The sequence below is a fragment of the Entelurus aequoreus genome, linkage group LG24 (assembly GCF_033978785.1).
Source record: "Entelurus aequoreus isolate RoL-2023_Sb linkage group LG24, RoL_Eaeq_v1.1, whole genome shotgun sequence".
In the NCBI taxonomy this organism is placed as follows: domain Eukaryota; kingdom Metazoa; phylum Chordata; class Actinopteri; order Syngnathiformes; family Syngnathidae; genus Entelurus; species Entelurus aequoreus.
Genome location: NC_084754.1, coordinates 12886288 through 12905303, shown reverse-complemented (window position 1 = coordinate 12905303; position 19016 = coordinate 12886288). Strand labels below are relative to the sequence as shown.

Here is a 19016-nt window from a genome sequence, read left to right as displayed (position 1 = left end):
AAACACGGAATACTGTAGAGAGAAGAGGAATAAGAATAGAAAGAAAAGTAATACAGAGAAGAGGAATGGACAATAGAGGAATACAGAGCAAAATAAGCATCATAGAGAGAATAAACATGAAAGGAATAAGGAGAAAATGAATAAAGAGAGGGTAAACAAAAAGAATAAAGCAGAGAGATGGAATAAAGAGAATAGGAATACAGGGAATAGGGATAGAAAGATGAGGGATGGAGAAAATATGAATGAAGGAAAAATAATAATATAGGGAAGAAGAATGCAGAGAGATGGAATGGGAATAAAGTGATTGGAATAGATGTGAGTAAAGGGAATAGGAATTGATAAATGACGAATTCAGAGAATAGGAATAAAATGAATATGAACAGAGGAACGGGGAATAGATTGAATACTATTAAATGAATTGGGAATAAATCGAGAAGGAATTGAGAAAATTGGAATAAATGCAGCGGAGATAGGCTCCAGCAACCCCCGCGACCCCGAAAAGGACAAGCGGTAGAATATGGATGGATGGATGGAATAAAGGAAATAGTAATAGTGATTGGATTAAAGACGTAGTAATAAAGAGCCTTATAAAGAATGATACAGAATAAGAAAACAGGAAAGAGGAATGCAAAGAGGAGGCATTGAGAGAAAGGCAATAAATGAAATAGGACCAGAGAGAGGAGGGGTGTAGATAATTGGAATAAGGGAAATAGGAATAGGGGTAAAAGGAGATAAGAATAGAAGGAGGAATAGACAGAGGAGTGCAAAGAGGACTGTTGAAGAGGATTCAAGGAAATAGTAACACAGATAGGAGTAATGAGGAATCAAGGAAATAGGAACAGAGATAAGTGTAGAGAAGAGGAATAAATGAAAGAGGAATAGAGAGACGAAGAGTGTTGGGAAGAGGAATAAAGGAAAGAGAGAAGAGGAGGTCCACTCTCTCCCTGCCTGTCAAGTAAAGAGTTAACGGGGCGGTGGGTTTGCCCATTCTCCCACTTTGAGTGACGCGATCATCTCTCTTATCCCCAAGTTCGCTTGTTACGGAGCAGGCGGCCAAGCTGGACGCAAGCTGTGTGTGTCCGTGTGCGTGTGTGTGTGTGTGTTAATGTGTGTGTGTGTGTGTGTGAGTGGGAGAGAGAGACACGCACCACGCAGGACAACAACACTATCGGCGTGACCACGCGGCGTGCACACTTCTTCTTCCTCCTCTTCCTCCTCCTCCTCCTCCTCCGGCGAACCATCATGACTTTTTCCTCTCCCGTGGACTCCCCGTTGTCGAGCCGAGGCGTGAATCTTTGTCACTGAGCCGAGGCGTGGATCTTCGATAGGGGCTTTGTCGTGTGCGGAGAAAAAGGAGGAGTTTTGGCGGAAAATCCCCGGGCAAACACACGCACCAATGCCGCGGAGGAAACAAGAGGCGCCCAAGCGCGCGCCAGGTACGTAAACCTCCGTGACGTGGGTCAACTCTTGTCACGTTTTAGCGCCTCTTTGTTGGGTTAAAATGTCACTTTGAAGCGCGAATGTGAAGCCCTTTCCACGTCGCGTTCAAACAATAACAAGCTAGCTGCGTTGTCCTCGCCGCATAACTTCTTTACACAAACTATCCTTTCTCTCCACCCCCCCATAACATAAACAAATTTGGGGGCGGACAAAGAGGTTCCGCGGGCTGGAAGTAGCCATAATCGACAGTTGCCATGTCCGATTTGACGGTTGATTGATTGGCTGTCACGCGGCTTTGATCCGATCCCTCCCGGTTTGCATCAGAAAATCACTTCCCACCATGCGATGACGTCACGTTTAAACCACTTTCAAAGGCTCTGTGTACTTTTTTTTTTTTTTTTTTTGCCTCCCTCTCTGATGGTCAAGTGACTCACAAAAAAAGTGAGAGGAGGGGAGAGAGTGGTTTAACAGTCAGGCTATGTCCACACATAAAAGGGATTTTTTTTTTTTAATTTTTTCCCCGCTGGATGTACTTTAACCCCATAACAACAGGTGGCGCTATAACCCCTAATTGTCATGTTAGCCTATTCTTATCAGAAAAAATGCAAGGGCTGTTGGTGGAGAACATCTCTGTGTGGAGTTCTTCTCGTGCATGTGTGTGGTTTCTCCAGGTATTGCAGGCTAAATGGTTCATATGTCCCGGGTTTGTCCACTGCAATGGACATAGGTTTTTTCTGTATTGTTTATTGAGGATCCCCCATTAGCCGACGCACAAACGCCAGGTTTGTCTTCCTGGGGTCCTTTTCAAAAGTTCAAAGTAAAATAATAATACACAGATCCAGTTACAAATAAAAGAAAGGAAAAATAAAAATTCTCAGAATAATAAAATAACAGTACACAGATACAGTTGCAGAACATACGCAGATGCAGTTAGAATTTTTAAAAAAAGGAAAAATAAAAATAAAATTCTCAAAATAATAAAAAATAACAGTACACAGATCCAGTTACAGAACATACGCAAATCCAGTTAGAATAGAATAGAAAGTACTTTATTGATCCCTGGGGGGAATTCAGCACCACAGTTCGCTCACAATAAACAATAAACACGTAGGTATTGTTTTACATGTGAATAATATAAATACAGTCTATTATACAGCATTATTCACATGTGAATAATACAAATACAGTCTATTATACATTCAAGTACAGTCAAAAATGAACATATGCATTATACAGTCTGATGGCTGTCGGTATGAAGGACTTCCTGTGTCGCTTTGTGTTGCATTTTGGGAGTCTGAGTGTCCGAGTTATAAGAAAAGAAAGGAAAAAAGGGAAAGAGAAATTAAAAAAATAAATTATCAAACTGATAACATGAAAGATTAACTCTGAAGTCTAAAAAGTGAGACACAAATAAAAAGTATTTTTGTCAGAGTTAAATGTCCACTGCAGAGGACACTGGTTCTCAGGAGTATATGCACCCTGTGATTGGCCGGCGACCAGTCCATGGTGTACCTCACATCTCGGGCAAGTCAGCTGAGATAGGCTCCAGCAGCCCCCGCGACCCCTGAAAGGGACAAGCGGTAGAAAATGGATGGATGGATGGAGTACACAGATCCAGTTACAGAACATACGCAAATCCAATTACAATAAAAGAAAGGAAAAAGGGAAAGAGAAATACATTTTAAAAAGTTCTCAAACTGATAACATGAAAGATGAACTCTTCAGTCTAAAAAGTGTGACAAAAATAGAAAAGTATTTTTGTAAGAGTTACACATTACGGGAAATGACACAAATGTCCAGTGCAGAGGACACTGGTTCTCAGGAGTATATGCACCCTGTGATTGGCTGGCGACCAGTCTATGGTGTACCTCACCTCTCGCCAAGTCAGCTGGGATAGGCTCCAGCTCACCCCCTAAATGAATGATTTACCGGTAATGTGTATCTCACTTAATAATAACAATAATAAGGATTTTTAAGGGTTAGTGCGTGTGCCTCACAATACGAAGGTCCGGGGTTCGATCCTGGGCTCGGGATCTTTCTGTGTGGAGTTTGCATGTTCTCCCCGTGACTGCGTGGGTTCCCTCCGGGTACTCCGGCTTCCTCCCACTTCCAAAGACATGCACCTGGGGATAGGTTTATTGGCAACACTAGATTGGCCCTAGTGTGTGAATGTGAGTGGGATTGTTGTCCGCGATGAGGTGGCGACTTGTCCAGGATGTACCCTGCCTACCGCCCGAATGCAGCTGAGATAGGCTCCAGCACCCCCCGCGACTCCGAAAGGGACGAGTGGTAGAAAATGGATGGATGGATGAATGATTTTTATTTTATAACGCTTTTCATGTTTATGGAATCTCTAAGTGCCGTAGAGTGGAGACGAGACAAGCAAGAGCTGATTAAAATGTGAGTTAAAAACTAATAGTAAAAAGTAATATATAACAACATCAATAAAGGTAAAGGAGAACCCACAGATACTTTTTAGCAAAATGGTTTTTTTTTTAGACTAGGTTTGTAAGTTTTGTTTAAAAAGCTGTAGAGTGAGGGGCCCTAGGTGTACTTTAGTATAAACAATATTAGGGAGGGGGAATGGGCCTTTCACAAAGATCCATTGGAAAATCAATCATTCGATTTTGTTATTGTTTTTGTATAGTGAAAAAGTAGCGCTGTCAAATGATATTTTTTTAAGCTCAGATTACTCGCGCTTTTGAATTATGATTAATCATGATTATTACTCGCTTGCATACTTTAAATTAACTTGAACAATTTTGGACACATATGCAATTGTATTGTCAGAATGTCATCCAGGAACATTTTTTAAATTGTTTTACTTAAAAGCATGTCACTTATTTGCTCTAAACTTGGGAACAGTGTTACCTAAAGTACAGTCAGGGTGTATTTTGAAGATTTACCACCCAGCACACCAGTCAGGGTCTCCTCACTCATCTTTGCACTGAGATATGCATTGACCTGATCACTGACTGCCTAAAAACCCATCCTGCCTTTCAGGTAACCATCCGTGGTTAAGGTAAAGGAGCATGTACAGTCAAAATGAATAGCGTTATTAATCTGCTTTTATATACATGTCTAATGTGATATTATATATGAGTTAATGTTACTTTTCAAAGCCCAACGACCAAGTGAAGACTAATGTGGCCCAGTGAAGCTGTGCCATAGTGAAAGTCAACAACTTTCCATACAGTTGTTGACCTCATGTACTTCTTTAGGCAGCAAAATAGTTGACTTATTCACCACTACCTTTTGTAGTTGCAACCGTGCCGGGTTATAACGGAATGATTTATCAAATATCCATAACAAATTATGAATTAATTAATTGACTAATCAATTATGCGTCCCCGAAAAGGAGACAGTGGTTTTAACTGTTACATCATAACTGTCTAAACACAAACACTAAAAGCAGTGTTATGGAAACGCTTCAGTCGGGAAGTTCCTAAAAGTTAGGTTTCAGTGACCTAAAACATGTGAGGTCAAAACCCTCGACAAGATTATGTGTTTTTAAAAGTTTGTATGTTAGTGTGGACATGGGCTGAAACATCACACGGTGAGAACATCACACTCCCATGTGTTCACTTTGAACACACACACAGTCACACAGTGGGCAGGGTATTGGCGGGAGGGGCGAGTGGGTAAGGGGTTGTAAAAGGAGCTGTGTGCTATGTAATGGAGGGGAGGAATGGGTTTGCTCTGTCAGACCGGGCCGCCACAACGGCTTTGTTTCATGTTTGATTTAATTGTCTCCACCCTGACAGGCCCATTCATCAATGGCTTTAATGGTCAATCAGAGACAGGCTGAGTGAGTGCTCCCATTCTGTTTAGCCATAAGCTGGCCCGGGCTTTTATTTCATCAAAATGCCCCAGCCTAATGTACATGCTCACTGGCTCAGAGTGGCCGCGGGGAGCACATAAAGAATGACTGAAAGCTTTCTGATTTCAGATCAGTGAGAAGGATGTTTTGTTTCTCCCCCTCTCCCCCTCTCCTCTGCTCGATACACGACTGTTTGTCTGTTGATGAAAGGGAATAAAAGGGCTGTAATACAGATCGTTTGGTGTTTTTAGAAAACAACTTCTTTTTTTTTCCGCTGAAACCACGCTTCTTTGTGCATTCATTCGTCCATCCATTTCTTCATTTTTTTCACGCTCTCCTTGCACCCCTGTCAGTCAGTCTGTGCAGCTGCAAGTTATAAAGTTGTCAACTGTTCAGTGGCACACAAAGGGTGATGATGAATTGATTGCAGCACAGAGCGTGGTGATAGAGAGAGCAAAGAAAAGGATGACAGATGATGGGCCTTGATTAGGGACTTAGGGGGAGAGTCGGCCCACTGCAACCTTGAGACTTGCATGAAAAATCTACCTCCCCCATACACACACACACACCCACCCTGCTTTTCTCCCTCATTGTCTCTCACGCATACACTTCCAGCCTCTCTCTCTTCTTCCGTCTGAATCTCTCCACAGTAGAAAACTTGTTTTTGCCTGCTTCATTAGCGTCGGTCCAATTAACCGAGAGGCTGATGGAGTCCTGACAGGCCTTGTGATTGGAGATGACAAGCTCAGGGTACCCGGCCCAATGAGGTTTGCCACCACTTTGATGTAATCAACTTGATATTACACAGAGCTGCTCGCCTTTGGTTGTGCAGTAACTCAATTCTGTGCTGCAGGTGACAAATGGGACCGTGTACCTGGGTCAAGTCTGAGTGCTCGCAACAACTGAGGGCAGCCAGCAATGTAGCCTAGCCGAGTTGCGGCTGTTAAGAACCAGTGTTCTCTGTAGCCCGTGGAGAGAAACATATATGCAATACTTTGCTGTCTTAAACAAAAGTCAACAACAACTTTAAATATTTGGCCCACATACACCAGTAGAATGGTTACCATGTGTGGTGTGTCTGCAGGGTGGTGCTCATGTTGTTGCAGTATCCCGGAAGTTTTGCAGTGAGAAGACACTATTAACAAAAGCGACCTTGGCTTTTCTCTTAAACCTTGTGACTGTTTATGACAGAGATAGAAAGAGGTGGGGCGGGGGAGCTGGTCCACTTTGGAACATCCTCCATAGTAACAGTCTCCTGTTTCTGCAGGGTTAGATTTATAGGTGCCAGACTGGCAGCCATCACTCATGAGTGTGCGTATGAGTGGGCTTCCACTTTCTTATTTGCTGGCTTTGACCCTGCTGAGTGGTCTTGAGATGGAAGGTTTGGGAGGTGTTTGTAACTGCAGCCTAGTTACTTCAGTCAAGCTGGAATTTATCCTTGCGTCTTCTTCATCCATGCCAAGGTAGAAACACTCATACAAGCACATATTGCACACACCACAAATAGGGTTAAGTGTTTACATTCCGGTCTGCCCTTTTGGTGTTTATCAGTGGGAAGCATGATCTTACAGAAACAACAGGGGTCATTCGACAGCATTAGCACATTTCCAACGACAATGTCTGCCCTCTTATTCACAGGTGGAAGTGAATGTTTGGGCCTTGCAGGCCTCGTTGCTAATGAAAGTCTTCTGGCTGGATTCCGTTGAGGTTGAGTCACGTCTGTGATCTATGTGTCTGATAAGTGCATACCTAATGAGGCTGTGAGCACCAGTGGAAGAAGGAAGGCTGACAGAGTGTTTCCCACTGGTATTGACAGATGCCTTTTTTGTTTTTTGCCATGGGCCTTGAATCCATAAATCCTGCTTGGGTAATGATAACATTGCCACCTTGCCAGGAAGTGAGTGTAAGAGAAAAGAAAAGGCAAAGAGGGGGAGGACAAGGAGGAGGTTGTTGGTAAGGGGATGATGAGGAGGAGACGAGTGGGGTGGTAAAGTGGCCCTTCTCTGTTTTTTAACACACACTTGGCAGATGTCAGGGCATTGGGTTGGGCTCTGGAGAAGAAAGAAGTGCAGTGGCACAAATAGAAAACTGTTAGGCATCCACTCTTTCAGCTTTCAGATATGGTTTTCAGCAGGGACTGCTGTCTGGGCGCTGAGTCGTAGGCTTTGTAAAAATAGTCCCACCGCTCTTGTGATAGATGCAGCTGCACTATAGCGACAATTGGGACACACTGGATCACTCAAAACCCGGCAACACACACCCAATCCACTCTCAGTCGTTGCAGAAGTGGAGCCGGGAAGGATGTGTGCTCATTTTGGGGAAACTGAGCTGCGCCAGTCTTCGGGGGGCCTGAAACTCAATCCAGAAGGAGAATAGCCCGGCCATGCCAGAGAGCCGATTTCCTTTTCAACAGAGTCATTTATCACTGACCCACCCTTCGCTTCTGACATGGTGACGTGTGTCATTTATCAAACTGGCTTTAGCAGACACACATGGGAAGGAGGTGTATGTGTGGGGGGAAGGCACAGTGAGTGAAAGACAGAGCGAGAGAGACAAAGAGAAGACGAAGAATAGGGGGAAGAGGTGAACAGTCAAAGTTGAGAAATGACGTGCAAGAAAAATACACTCTTGTATGTCCATGTGTGGGAGATTTTCCAGGGAAGATTTTAGTTTTCCTGAAAGCCCCAAGAAACGGGACTAATGAGAGAGAGTCAATTGAGTTACTCGGAGATGGTGACAAAATGTTCCTCCATGACACATCTCTAGATGTCTCTATGCAGGGTACACATACCCTTAAAACAAGCCCAACAAGTGTGTGATTTGTTTGTGTGTACTCTTAAAACAGTATATACAAGCCGAGCTCTCTGAGAGGCATTGTAGAGCTCTGTGTGTGACCATATGGCGCCAGTGTTTAATGTGGTATGTGTGTGTGCTCGCAGGTCCCTGATGAGCAAGGCTGACAGGTATCACTCACTCAGCAGCTTGGCCTTTAAATGAACCCGAGCAGCTCTGCTCTCCTGTGGCCCTAACAGGCTCTCTAAAAGATGGATGCTTCTTTAAAAATCAGATTAATGATGGATACCAGGCTTATAGTGCCATTTATCATGAAGAATATTATTTAGGCCGGTCGTGTATGGCTGTAACTAGAGAGGTAGAACGAGAAGAAGCAGGGTGGAAAGCCTTAGACAGACACTCACTGTGTGATGGATGGCTGAGCGTTCTCTCTGAGTGTTACTAGACACCAGTGCCGCAGCAGTAGACCATAATCAGATAGCCCAGGGATGTTTATACCGAAACTATACCAGCCGCATAGGAGAATTGCTATATGAAAGGTGTAATCTCTAAAAACAGAAATCAGAACCTGCAGGGACTTTTGGACACAGAGCAAGAGTTTGTGTGGCTAATCACATCTGGGCATGCTTTGGTTTAATCAAGCTAAAGTCCATGTGGGGAGTCATTTTCTGCTGTCAAGACCACAATTGGGTTTGAATGTATCCACATTCATATGTTAACTATAAGTAGTATATTAGGGGTATAGTGGCTAACCACTGTGGTAGTAGTGCAGTACCCTTGATTCACTTTGAGAGCACACCTGCACCCTTTGATTCTCAAAAAGTTGATAAATTAGACCTCTGGGATTTTAGTTTAGATGTCGTAGTTTAAAATTTTCCTGAGGGAACTCTCCTGAAGGAATCAATAAAGTACTATCTATCTATCTTTAGAGGAGATTGTAACCTATTTTCAGTGTGGTGTTGACAAAAATGAAAGTCTTGGACATGAACTGAGTAAAATGAACAACCTAACAAACATGTATTTCCCACTGAAGACCCAATGTCAATCAAACTTATCATTACTGCTTAGAAGTTTGTCCTTAAAATTCCCTACTCGATTCTGCCAATTCCGCTGGATTTGCAGGTAAATCTGGGGGATTTGGTTTAGAGTGGCCATCTCTCAAATTAAGATTATTGATTGGATTACAAGGAATCCCTAGTTGATGCTCATATTTTTCAGTCATCAGTGTGTAAATGAGCTGTTTATTATCCTTCCATGGCAACATATGTCACTATCATTAATCATTGTGTGAATGGGGTGACATTGTAAAAGTGCTTTAACTACCTTGGAAGTAGAAAACCACTATGGAACTTCAACATAAGGCCCAAATAACAAATAACTACTGCAAGAATAAAAACCTTTACAAATGTAAAAATCTGTTTGGCACAACATTTTTTGTTTTTTTGTTGCCTCTCTGTCTCTCACCTTCTTTGATTATGCTTCACGATTTATTGTGGACATCCATCTTCAGACTGCATCCATCACCTCCACGTTGCTAGGCAATCATGGCAGCAGCTGCGTTATGGGACAGGGGTTACGTTGTCCCTATCATGACTTCTCCAACCCCCTAACATCCTGAGGTTTTAACCTAAGTGTCATGTTAAGTCTATCCTGAAAAATCTAAATGCTTCAGTTGAAGTCTCAAGCTACATTGAGATTGTTCTAATAATAAATAATCAAGAAATTTGTCATTAGAACATACCTTTAACGTATTAACTCTAGAAAGATACATTCACCTTGGAGTTCAGTCATTTTGTAATATGTAGGTACAGGGAATGATATGAAAATTTCAAATCACAATTATTGTGACAAAAATTATCATGGTTATTATCGCTGTATCGTTGAATATGCTCAAAAAGTACTTGAATATTTTAACCAAGTTTTATTTAAAAAATAAATAAATAAAAACTTTTTATGAGCCACACAATTTTTTATTTGAGTGTTTAAATATGGTTTAAGAGTATTTCTTTAATGGTAAAATCATGTGTTTATCCATCACATTTTTACAATAATTGTATTTTACAACGGTAATACTAACCGTTTTACCACGATTTATTATTAGTAACATGTATATGTACTAGGGTTGCACGGTATACCGGTATTAGTATAGTACCGCGATGCTAATGAATCAGATTCGGTACTATACCGTCTTTGAAAAGTACTGGTCCACTTAACATCCACTGTAATGATACCAAGTACAGTAGCGTATTTAGTCGATACTACTACGATCACAACATCTTCTTTTGTTTTTTTAAAATTCATATTATGGTCACATGAGGACTTTGAATATGACCAATGTATGATCCTGTAACGACTTGGTATCGGACTGATACCCACATTTTTGGTATCATCCAAAAAAAATGTAAAGTTTCAAACAACAGAAGAATAAGTGATTATTACATTTTAACAGAAGTGTAGATAGAACAGAAAAATATGAACAGTAAATGAACAAGTAGATTAATAATTCATTTTCTACCACTTGTCCTTAATAATTTTGACAAAATAATAGAATGGAAAATGACACAATATGTTACTGCATATGACAGGAGACAAATTAGGAGCCTTTGTTTGCTTACTTACTACTAAAAGACAAGTTGTCTTGTATGTTCACTATTTAATTTAGGAAAAACTTGCAATAAGAAACATATGTTTAATGTACCGTAAGATTTTTTGTTAAAATAAAGCCAATAATGCAATTTTTTGTGGTCCCCTTTATTTAGAAAAGTATCGAAATAATTTCAGTACCGGTAGCAAAATATTGGTATTGGAACAACACTAATAGGTACATACTAGTATCCAATCAAATTATTCCTGATAAAAGGCCATCCCTTACATGAACTCAGACAAACTGTATCTTGACACTGACAGGATGACATGTTGCTGTTTTACAATACAGTTCACGGGGTCAGACAGGTTTCAAAAGCTTGCTTTGTAATCCAGTTATGAAAACATTCCACTGTCAAGTTATTGTAAGTATTATGCAGAAGACAGGAATCAGACCTGCTGCCCTTTGTTTTAACTTCAGAATGAGCGTTTCTTTGCTTGCTTTTTAGCCTTATTTTCACACCCATCCTGCTTCATTCTACCCTGTCCGACTCCATTCACACGTCCTAATGGTCCTTTAATGACCTTGTTACAGGAGGCCTATGCGCATTAAGGAACCGAGAAGCAAAAAAAAAAGCTATTGAGGAAGAAGGATAGAAAATAGGTAGCAGATACGTGGTACATTGTGAATAATTACATCACGATATAAGACCGGTGAGTGTTCCATTGATGTCGTAAGACTTCAAGGTAGTTTTTTCACGTGTTTGTCTTGGTCACTTTTTTGGCATAATAGGTTGATTTGTCTATGTTTGATGGTTTGGTGTTGTTTAGGGATAACGATATGATAATTTCATATCATGGTTATTGTGACCAGACTTATTATGGTCATCATTATTAATATGTTGTCGATGTTGCTCACAATTTTTTTTTCTTCCGTTTTTTATCATTTTAACAAATACATTGACAGCACACACACAATATACTTTCTTTGGTCAAAGAAACATTAAATATTGTTCTGGGGTCTTAAGAACATGTTTGAATATGTTTTGTCTTTCTCTGTTTTAATTTGTAATCATATTAGTTAGGAGTGTAATGATACACAAAAATGTTGGTCCGGTACGTACCTCGGTTAAGAGGTCACGGTTCGGTTAATTTTCGGTACAGTAAGAAAACAACAAAATATAAATGTCTTGGTTATTTACCAAATTTGCAAAATCTTCCACCAAAAATATTTTTCTTAGTGGAATATTTGATGTGAAGTAATCGGAACCTTGGATAGGTCAATAATTCATAATAACATTGATTTTGATTCAATATTATGTTTTGAGCAATGACCGTTTGAAAGAAAAAAAACAGCTTTGTTTTATTAGTCAACATTGCAACTTTTTCTAAATTACACTTTTGTTATGTTTTTGTTTATTTCAATAGTATTTTTAGAATGTGCCGTGGGCCTTTAAAACATTAGCTGTGGGCCGCAAATGGCCTCCGGGGCACACTTTTGACACCCCTGCTATAGATAATTAAAAAATGACATCTGATAAATCTATGGATAAAAAGCAGAGCCTGGCGACGCATGCGCATTTATCATAACTCTCTCGCTCTCTCTGTCTCTGCCCCTCCCTCACAAATGCTTCTGCGCACACAATTTGTTTTGTTTTTAACCCCTTCTTAACCCTGAACGTACATTGTTAATACACGCAACCATAACTCAAAATGCCGGACATTGGAGGCTTTTAAGAAACTCCGCTCGGACAGCCCCGCAAAAGAGGACACGTTCGGTGAAAAGAGGACGTATGGTCAGTCTATCCTAGCCCTAGCATGCTAGCAGCGATTGGTTTTACCGGACATGTCCTGTTTTGCTAGCATGCTAGCAGCGACCGGTACGATAGACTGACCATACGTCCTCTTTTCACCGGACATGTCCTCTTTTGCGGGGCTGTCCGGGCGGAGTTTCTTAAATGCCTCAAATGTCCGGCATCTTGAGTATTGTTTACACAACGTGCGGTACCCTACTTAATATGTCCGTGTGGAAACTCGTTTGGTACACCTCCGAACCGAACCGAAACCCCCGTACCGAAATGGTTCAATACAAATACACGTACCGTTACACCCCTAATATTAGTGTTTCTTAATGATGAAGGCAAAAAACGGGCTTTGCTCGCTTCACTTCTGGTTTGTGTGATGCCACGTGGGTTCACTTCCGGTTGTAAACTCGTTTGTGTATAGATCTTCATATTTACAACTTTGTTCCAAGAAAGTACAGCCTGTAGGTTTAATATGCACAATTGATTAGTTTAGTTCCTCTGACAGCAATTTGTTTACACACGTTTAGATTAGTGTATGAGGTATGTAATGGGTAAAGACTTGTATTCATGTTAGCATTTAAGCTAGTTAGCGTGCTAGCTACTTCGCCAGGAAATGAGCAGTATCATCATACAAACGTTTGCAGATTTTTTTAAAGTACGGTAATAAATCCCGGTTAAATTACAGTATGTAATTTTACCAAGGCTTATCATTATACCAGTATTTTGTATATCCTTAGTTTTGTTCAGGTAATTTAAGCTAATTGTCACATCAACAAGGTAACGCTGCATCGTCGCCATGTCCTGAAAATACTGAAGTGTAATGAATTTCCCTACTTGGTTGTGAACAGCAGGCAGTATCAATATTTTTAAATAAATAATGATTTAATTTGTAGTAAGTCTAGATGTGGCGCAGTTGGGATAGTGGCCGTGCCAGCAACCATAGGGTTCCTGGTTCAATCCCCACCTTCTACCAACCTCGTCACGTCCGTTGTGTCCTTGAGCAATACACTTCACCCTTGCTCCTGATGGGTCGTGGTTAGGGCCTTGCATGGCAGCTCCCGCCATCAGTGTGTGAATGTGTGTGTGTATGTGTGTGAATGGGTGAATGTGGAAATAGTGTCAAAGCGCTTTGAGTACCTTGAAGGTAGAAAAGCGCTATACAAGTATAACCCATATAACATTACATTTGTATATGCATGGAATGAGCTTTGTGAGACGGTAGTGTGTGCATCCTTTTCCGCTGGATAAAACTTACTGCCACAAAGATTCTTTGATATTTTATTGTTTGTTGTATTAATTTGCAGCAAGCGTCACTCGGCTGGAGTTACTTTATATTGTTGCATTTGGCTTTTGTATTTCAATTTCAACAGATGTTGCCTTGTGCTTTAAGGCTGCCTCTCAGTTACAGCCTTTGGTTTACATAGCTCTTTCCTTTTTATTTTGTCAGGACAGGGTAAGTTCATGTTTTGTATTTTTGGCTACTTACAGTTGATATAACAAATAAAACAATTAGTGATGAATAATTAAAAACTTGAATTGAAGTTTAGTATCACTTGAAATTAAGGATGGGTGATATGGCCTAAAATCTGTATTGTGATATATACTGCAGCCTCCTGCGATAACGATATATATCACAATAAATAATTTGGTAAAAATAAATGATAATGGAACTATTTCAAAATTGGTTAAGGTATGCAGTAACATATTACATCAATTCCGGTTGTATTGTTTTCGCAAAAATGTATTAATCTACTTAATTTCCTGTGAACATCCGGTTACTTTCTGTTGTAACATGGTTCTACCTTCACTTTTGTTGAAATGTAATAAGCACTTATTCTTCTGTCTTTTGTAAAGTTTACATTAGTTTTGGGCGATAGTACAAATTTGGGTATCAATCCAATACCAAGTAGTTACAGGGGCAGTATTGATTATACCAATGTTGATACTGAACACTAAATGGTCCCTAGTGTGTGAATGTGAGTGTGAATGTTGTCTGTCTATCTCTGTTGGCCCAGTGATGAGGTGGCCACTTGTCCAGGGTGTTCCCCGCCTTCCGCTCGAGTGCAGCTGGGATAGGCTCCAGCACCCCCCATTACCCCGGAAGGGACAAGCGTTAGAAAATGGATGGATGGAATTTTTGATCACAACTATAATCAGACAAAAACACAGGATGACGGTGTAAGAATATCAATAAAACATTTTAAATATGACCTACTATTGGCTCTGATATAATATTTTGGTTTTGCCCTCATGTATCCATGGATTTATTTCCTGAGTTTATAAACAATAAATAAAAAAAACAGACTAATTATTTTTTGATAGTAAACTATATCAATCTAACCACTGTGCTATTGACCTGACTACTTGATCTTGTTACTGTCGATATTTCTATCAAATTGTCCACCATGTTTACCTTCAAGAGCAGTAGCTCGTGGTTAGCATATCCTCCTACGGTGTGTAGTGTAGCATTTTTAACTGTTCCTCGTACTACCGACATGACATTTGTAAGAAACATAGTTTATTTGCCGCCATGGCGCCGATGATTCCCGACTGAGAAGTGGCTTTGCATTGTCGAGGGACATGACGAGGATGCTGCTTTGCTTTGGAGACGGTGTTGTCTGCTTGTAGGTGACAAATTTGCGGACACATCTAGAATGTGTTATCAACAGGCAATATCACGATATAAAGATAGTATTAAAAGCTCTATCATCGGCCAATTGTGTATCAATTAGGGGTGTCAAAAAAAAACAACATTCGGATTATTCATGATTCGTATTCTTAACGACTCTTAATTTATTTAAAAAAATAATAATTTCTTGTATTTATCCTGTCCAGGCACCCGGGAAAATCATATTGTTGATGTCGCTGCCCATATTTGTTGTACAGATTTATTTTAGAAAAGAGAAGCGTTGGATACGTCTCTTGTTGCCTTATTTGCATTTGACTTTATTAAATGTTTGGGAAGCATTTTAAAAATTAAAGTTAAAGTACCAATGATTGTCACACACACACTAGGTGTGGTGAAATTATCCTCTGCATTTGACCCATCACCCTCACCCCCTGGGAGGTGAGGGGAGCAGTGAGCAGCAGCGGTGGCCGCGCCCGGGAATCATTTTTGGTGATTTAACCCCCAATTCCAACCCTTGATGCTGAGTGCCAAGCAGGGAGGTAATGGGTCCCATTTTTATAGTCTTTGGTATGACTCGGTCGGGGTTTTAACTCACGACCTACCGATCTCAGGGCGGACACTCTAACCACAAGGCCACTGAGCAATTTTATTAAACAAAATCAGCTTTTCTTTTAAGTAATAACGAAACGGATCAGAGCTGTTTATCTATTTCATGGAGGAATGAAGGTAATCATAGAACTGGCATCCAATGTTATAAAAAAGTATAGATTTTGAATCGACAATCATTTTAAATCTAGAATCGAATCGATACCACCAAGAATCGCATAGTGCCCAAAGATTCACAGCACCAATATCATTTATATTGTCGATATCGCACAACCCTACTAGGAATATATGATTGGTGATTGATATGTCCAGTCAAAACAAAATGATCAGCCAAAGTTCTCCCTAATCCAGTTGACCTCCCTCCCTCTTACACATACATGCATGCACACACACACAAAGTCCCACTGAATCTTTCTCTCTAGCCGCCCCCCTCGCTCCCCGTGTGAGATGCATTGACAAGGTTCAGCCCTAAGCTTTGCTTGGGGCCAGAATAATCTCTCTGTTTTTCCCATCTCCTGTATCACACATCCTGCACTACAATCAGCGGACACAATGTATTCACAATGCCATCAGGGGGTAGAGAACACACACACAAACACGCACACAAATAACAAAGGTTGCGTGATCACAGTATATGTGATAGTTTGTGTGAGGATAACGTCAAAGGAGAAAAGTGATTAAAAATCAGTGGCTGCAGTTTGATATTCTGCATGGCACATTTTTCTGAGCTTAAACAAGAATCATGACAACCACATTGACCTCGTTGACACTATTGAAGTATTCCCTTCATCATCTTGTGTGAAGTATAGCACCAACCACATTCATTTATTGTCTACCACGTATCTTGTTTAGGGTCACCGGTGAGCTGCAGTCTATCCCAGGCGGAGTAGAACCTGCTCTGTTAGCCAGTCACTAACAGGGAAAAAAAATGAGGTGCGACTGAATAGTAGGGTTGCGGGAAATAGATATTCCTCTGAATCACAATTATTTTTTATTACGATTCTGAATCGATTCAAAACATTCAAGAATTTATTTTTAAGAATCCAATTTTAGGCAGTCTCGGTGCTTATATTTCAACAGCCAACCTGTAACCCAGGGGTCCAATCCAATCCAATCCACTTTATTTATACCGTATTTCCTTGAATTGCCGCCGAGAATATAGTATTCGCCTGCCTAGAATTACAGCCGGGTCAAACTCGTTTCGCAAAATAATTAGCGCATGCTTGGCACTTCCGCCGGGTCAAATATGAGTCATTAAATGACTCCCGCCTCCTGGTGGTAGAGGGCGCTAGTGATCCTTCTTGCGACTACCAGTACTGCAGAAGACCGGTGCTGCAGAAGAAGACAACAAGCAGCAAGCATGAGCAGCGATCATTTGCTTGCACTTTTACCATGGAGGATTACATATCTAAAATAAAACAGTTTTCTAAACTGGACTTTCAATCGAAGCAGGAGGTAATAATTAAAGGAATATCTCCAGAGACTTTTAAAACTGAATAAGATAAGGAAGACTGCCTTTGATCAGAAGCATGGACATCATTTATAAGTAAAGGTAAGACCATAATAACGTTTTTTTATTAAATGTGCTTTTCATGATAAGGTAAGCGCCGGAGTGAGAAGAGATTTTAAAATACTTAGCGCATGCTTGCCCATCCCGCATGCTTTTGGTAAGCGCAGGAGTGAGAAGAGGTTTTAAATTAATTAGCGCCCCTGCGGCTATTCAAGGAAATACGGTATAGCACATTTAAACAACAAGAATGTTTCCAAAGTGCTGCACAGCCATGTTAAAAACAATATTAAAAACAATATTATGCTCCACCAATGACTAAATAAAAACAACGTCCGGAACCTTTTTGGCTGAGAGAGCCATGAAAGGGAAATATTTTAAAATGTCTTTCCGTGAGAGCCATATAATATTTTTTAACACTTAATTCCACTAATTGCGTGCATTTTTAAGTAAGACCAACATTTTAGAGTACAATAAGTCTCTTATTTTTTAAAATAAAATTGTTATTCTGAAGCTAACCAATAATAAATGAAATACCTTTTACCATTAATGCGACTTCTTGAACAGATGCGGTAGAAAAACGGATGGATGGATTAAAATGCATAAGAATGTTTTATATTTTGAACATTATTTTCAACACTGTGAATACCAGGGGAATTATTCATTACTGCATCTGAAAGCCAGATGCAGTCATCAAAAGAGCCATAGGTTCCCTACCCCTGCTGTAACCTGTTTTGAAAATGTTTTATCATTTTTATACCATATTGTCCTGGGCCGGTGAAGGAAAATGTACTCGGTAACGTGGCTGTCATCGATCATTTGCCGTGTCCATGTGTATTTGTTTTCATTCTCTCTTGCTTTCAAACAGGGTGCAAAAAAGGAGTTCAGTCTCAGCACTTGAGCGTGTTTATTCAATAGCAGAATTAAATGAACAGAGTGAATCCGCTTGTCAGTCATCCACAATCTTTGTCTCAGTGGGCAGAGGCGGGACCGCTAGCTTTGATTGCAAAGCCGAATGTACCTCTGTGGGAATATTTCGGCTTCAAAAGCCACACAACACAGTCGAACGAGCAGGTATGCCCGATTTGTGGGAAAGTGATGGCGAACCCCCCCCCCCCCCCCCAAAAAAAAAACGGCCAGCCTAGGTTGTCCAGCTGGGGAAAATACTGTTTAATAATTATTGAAGTGCAATTTTGCCAACAGCGATTGAGAGTCGATTGTATTTGTATTGTTTCATCAAAGTTTATTGCGATTGCACTACTATGATTATATATTATGAATATGTTAGTGCTCAATTTAGTTTCAAAATAATGCTGACAATAATATTGTTTATCAGCAATAATTTGTAGGACGATATATATGTCTAGCAAAATATATTATCGGCCCAGGCCTACAAAATATTTTGCCAGAAATATTATTGGCATACCGTATTTTTCTGAGTATAAGTCGCACCGGAGTATAAGGCGCACCTGCCGAAAATGCATAATAAAGAAGGAAAAAAACATATAAGTCGCACCGGAGTATAAGTCACATTTTTTGGGGAAATTTATTTGATAAAACCCAACACCAAGAATAGACATTAGAAAGGCAATATAAAATAAATAAAGAACAGTGAACCACAGGCTGAATAAGTGTACGTTATATGACGCATAAATAACCAACTGAGAATGTGCCTGGTATGTTAACGTAACGTATTATGGTAAGAGTCATTCAAATAACTATAACATATAGAACATGTTATACGTATGTTACCAAACAATCTGTCACTCCTAATCGCTAAATCCCATGAAATCTTAGACGTCTAGTCTCTTACGCGAATGAGCTAAATAATAT

The 19016-nt window shown here is 40.3% G+C and overlaps 1 protein-coding gene across 1 annotated transcript in view; it reads left to right on the top strand.

Moving 5' to 3' along the window:
• The first annotated feature begins 1016 nt into the window (after nucleotides 1-1016).
• tshz3a (teashirt zinc finger homeobox 3a) overlaps nucleotides 1017-19016 on the top strand; it is a 29708-nt gene continuing 11708 nt past the window's right edge. Inside the window, exon 1 of the mRNA XM_062036155.1 lies at nucleotides 1017-1436. Within this exon, the coding sequence (XP_061892139.1) occupies nucleotides 1397-1436 (40 nt within the window). The 5' untranslated portion in view covers nucleotides 1017-1396. The remainder of the gene's footprint in view (nucleotides 1437-19016) is intronic.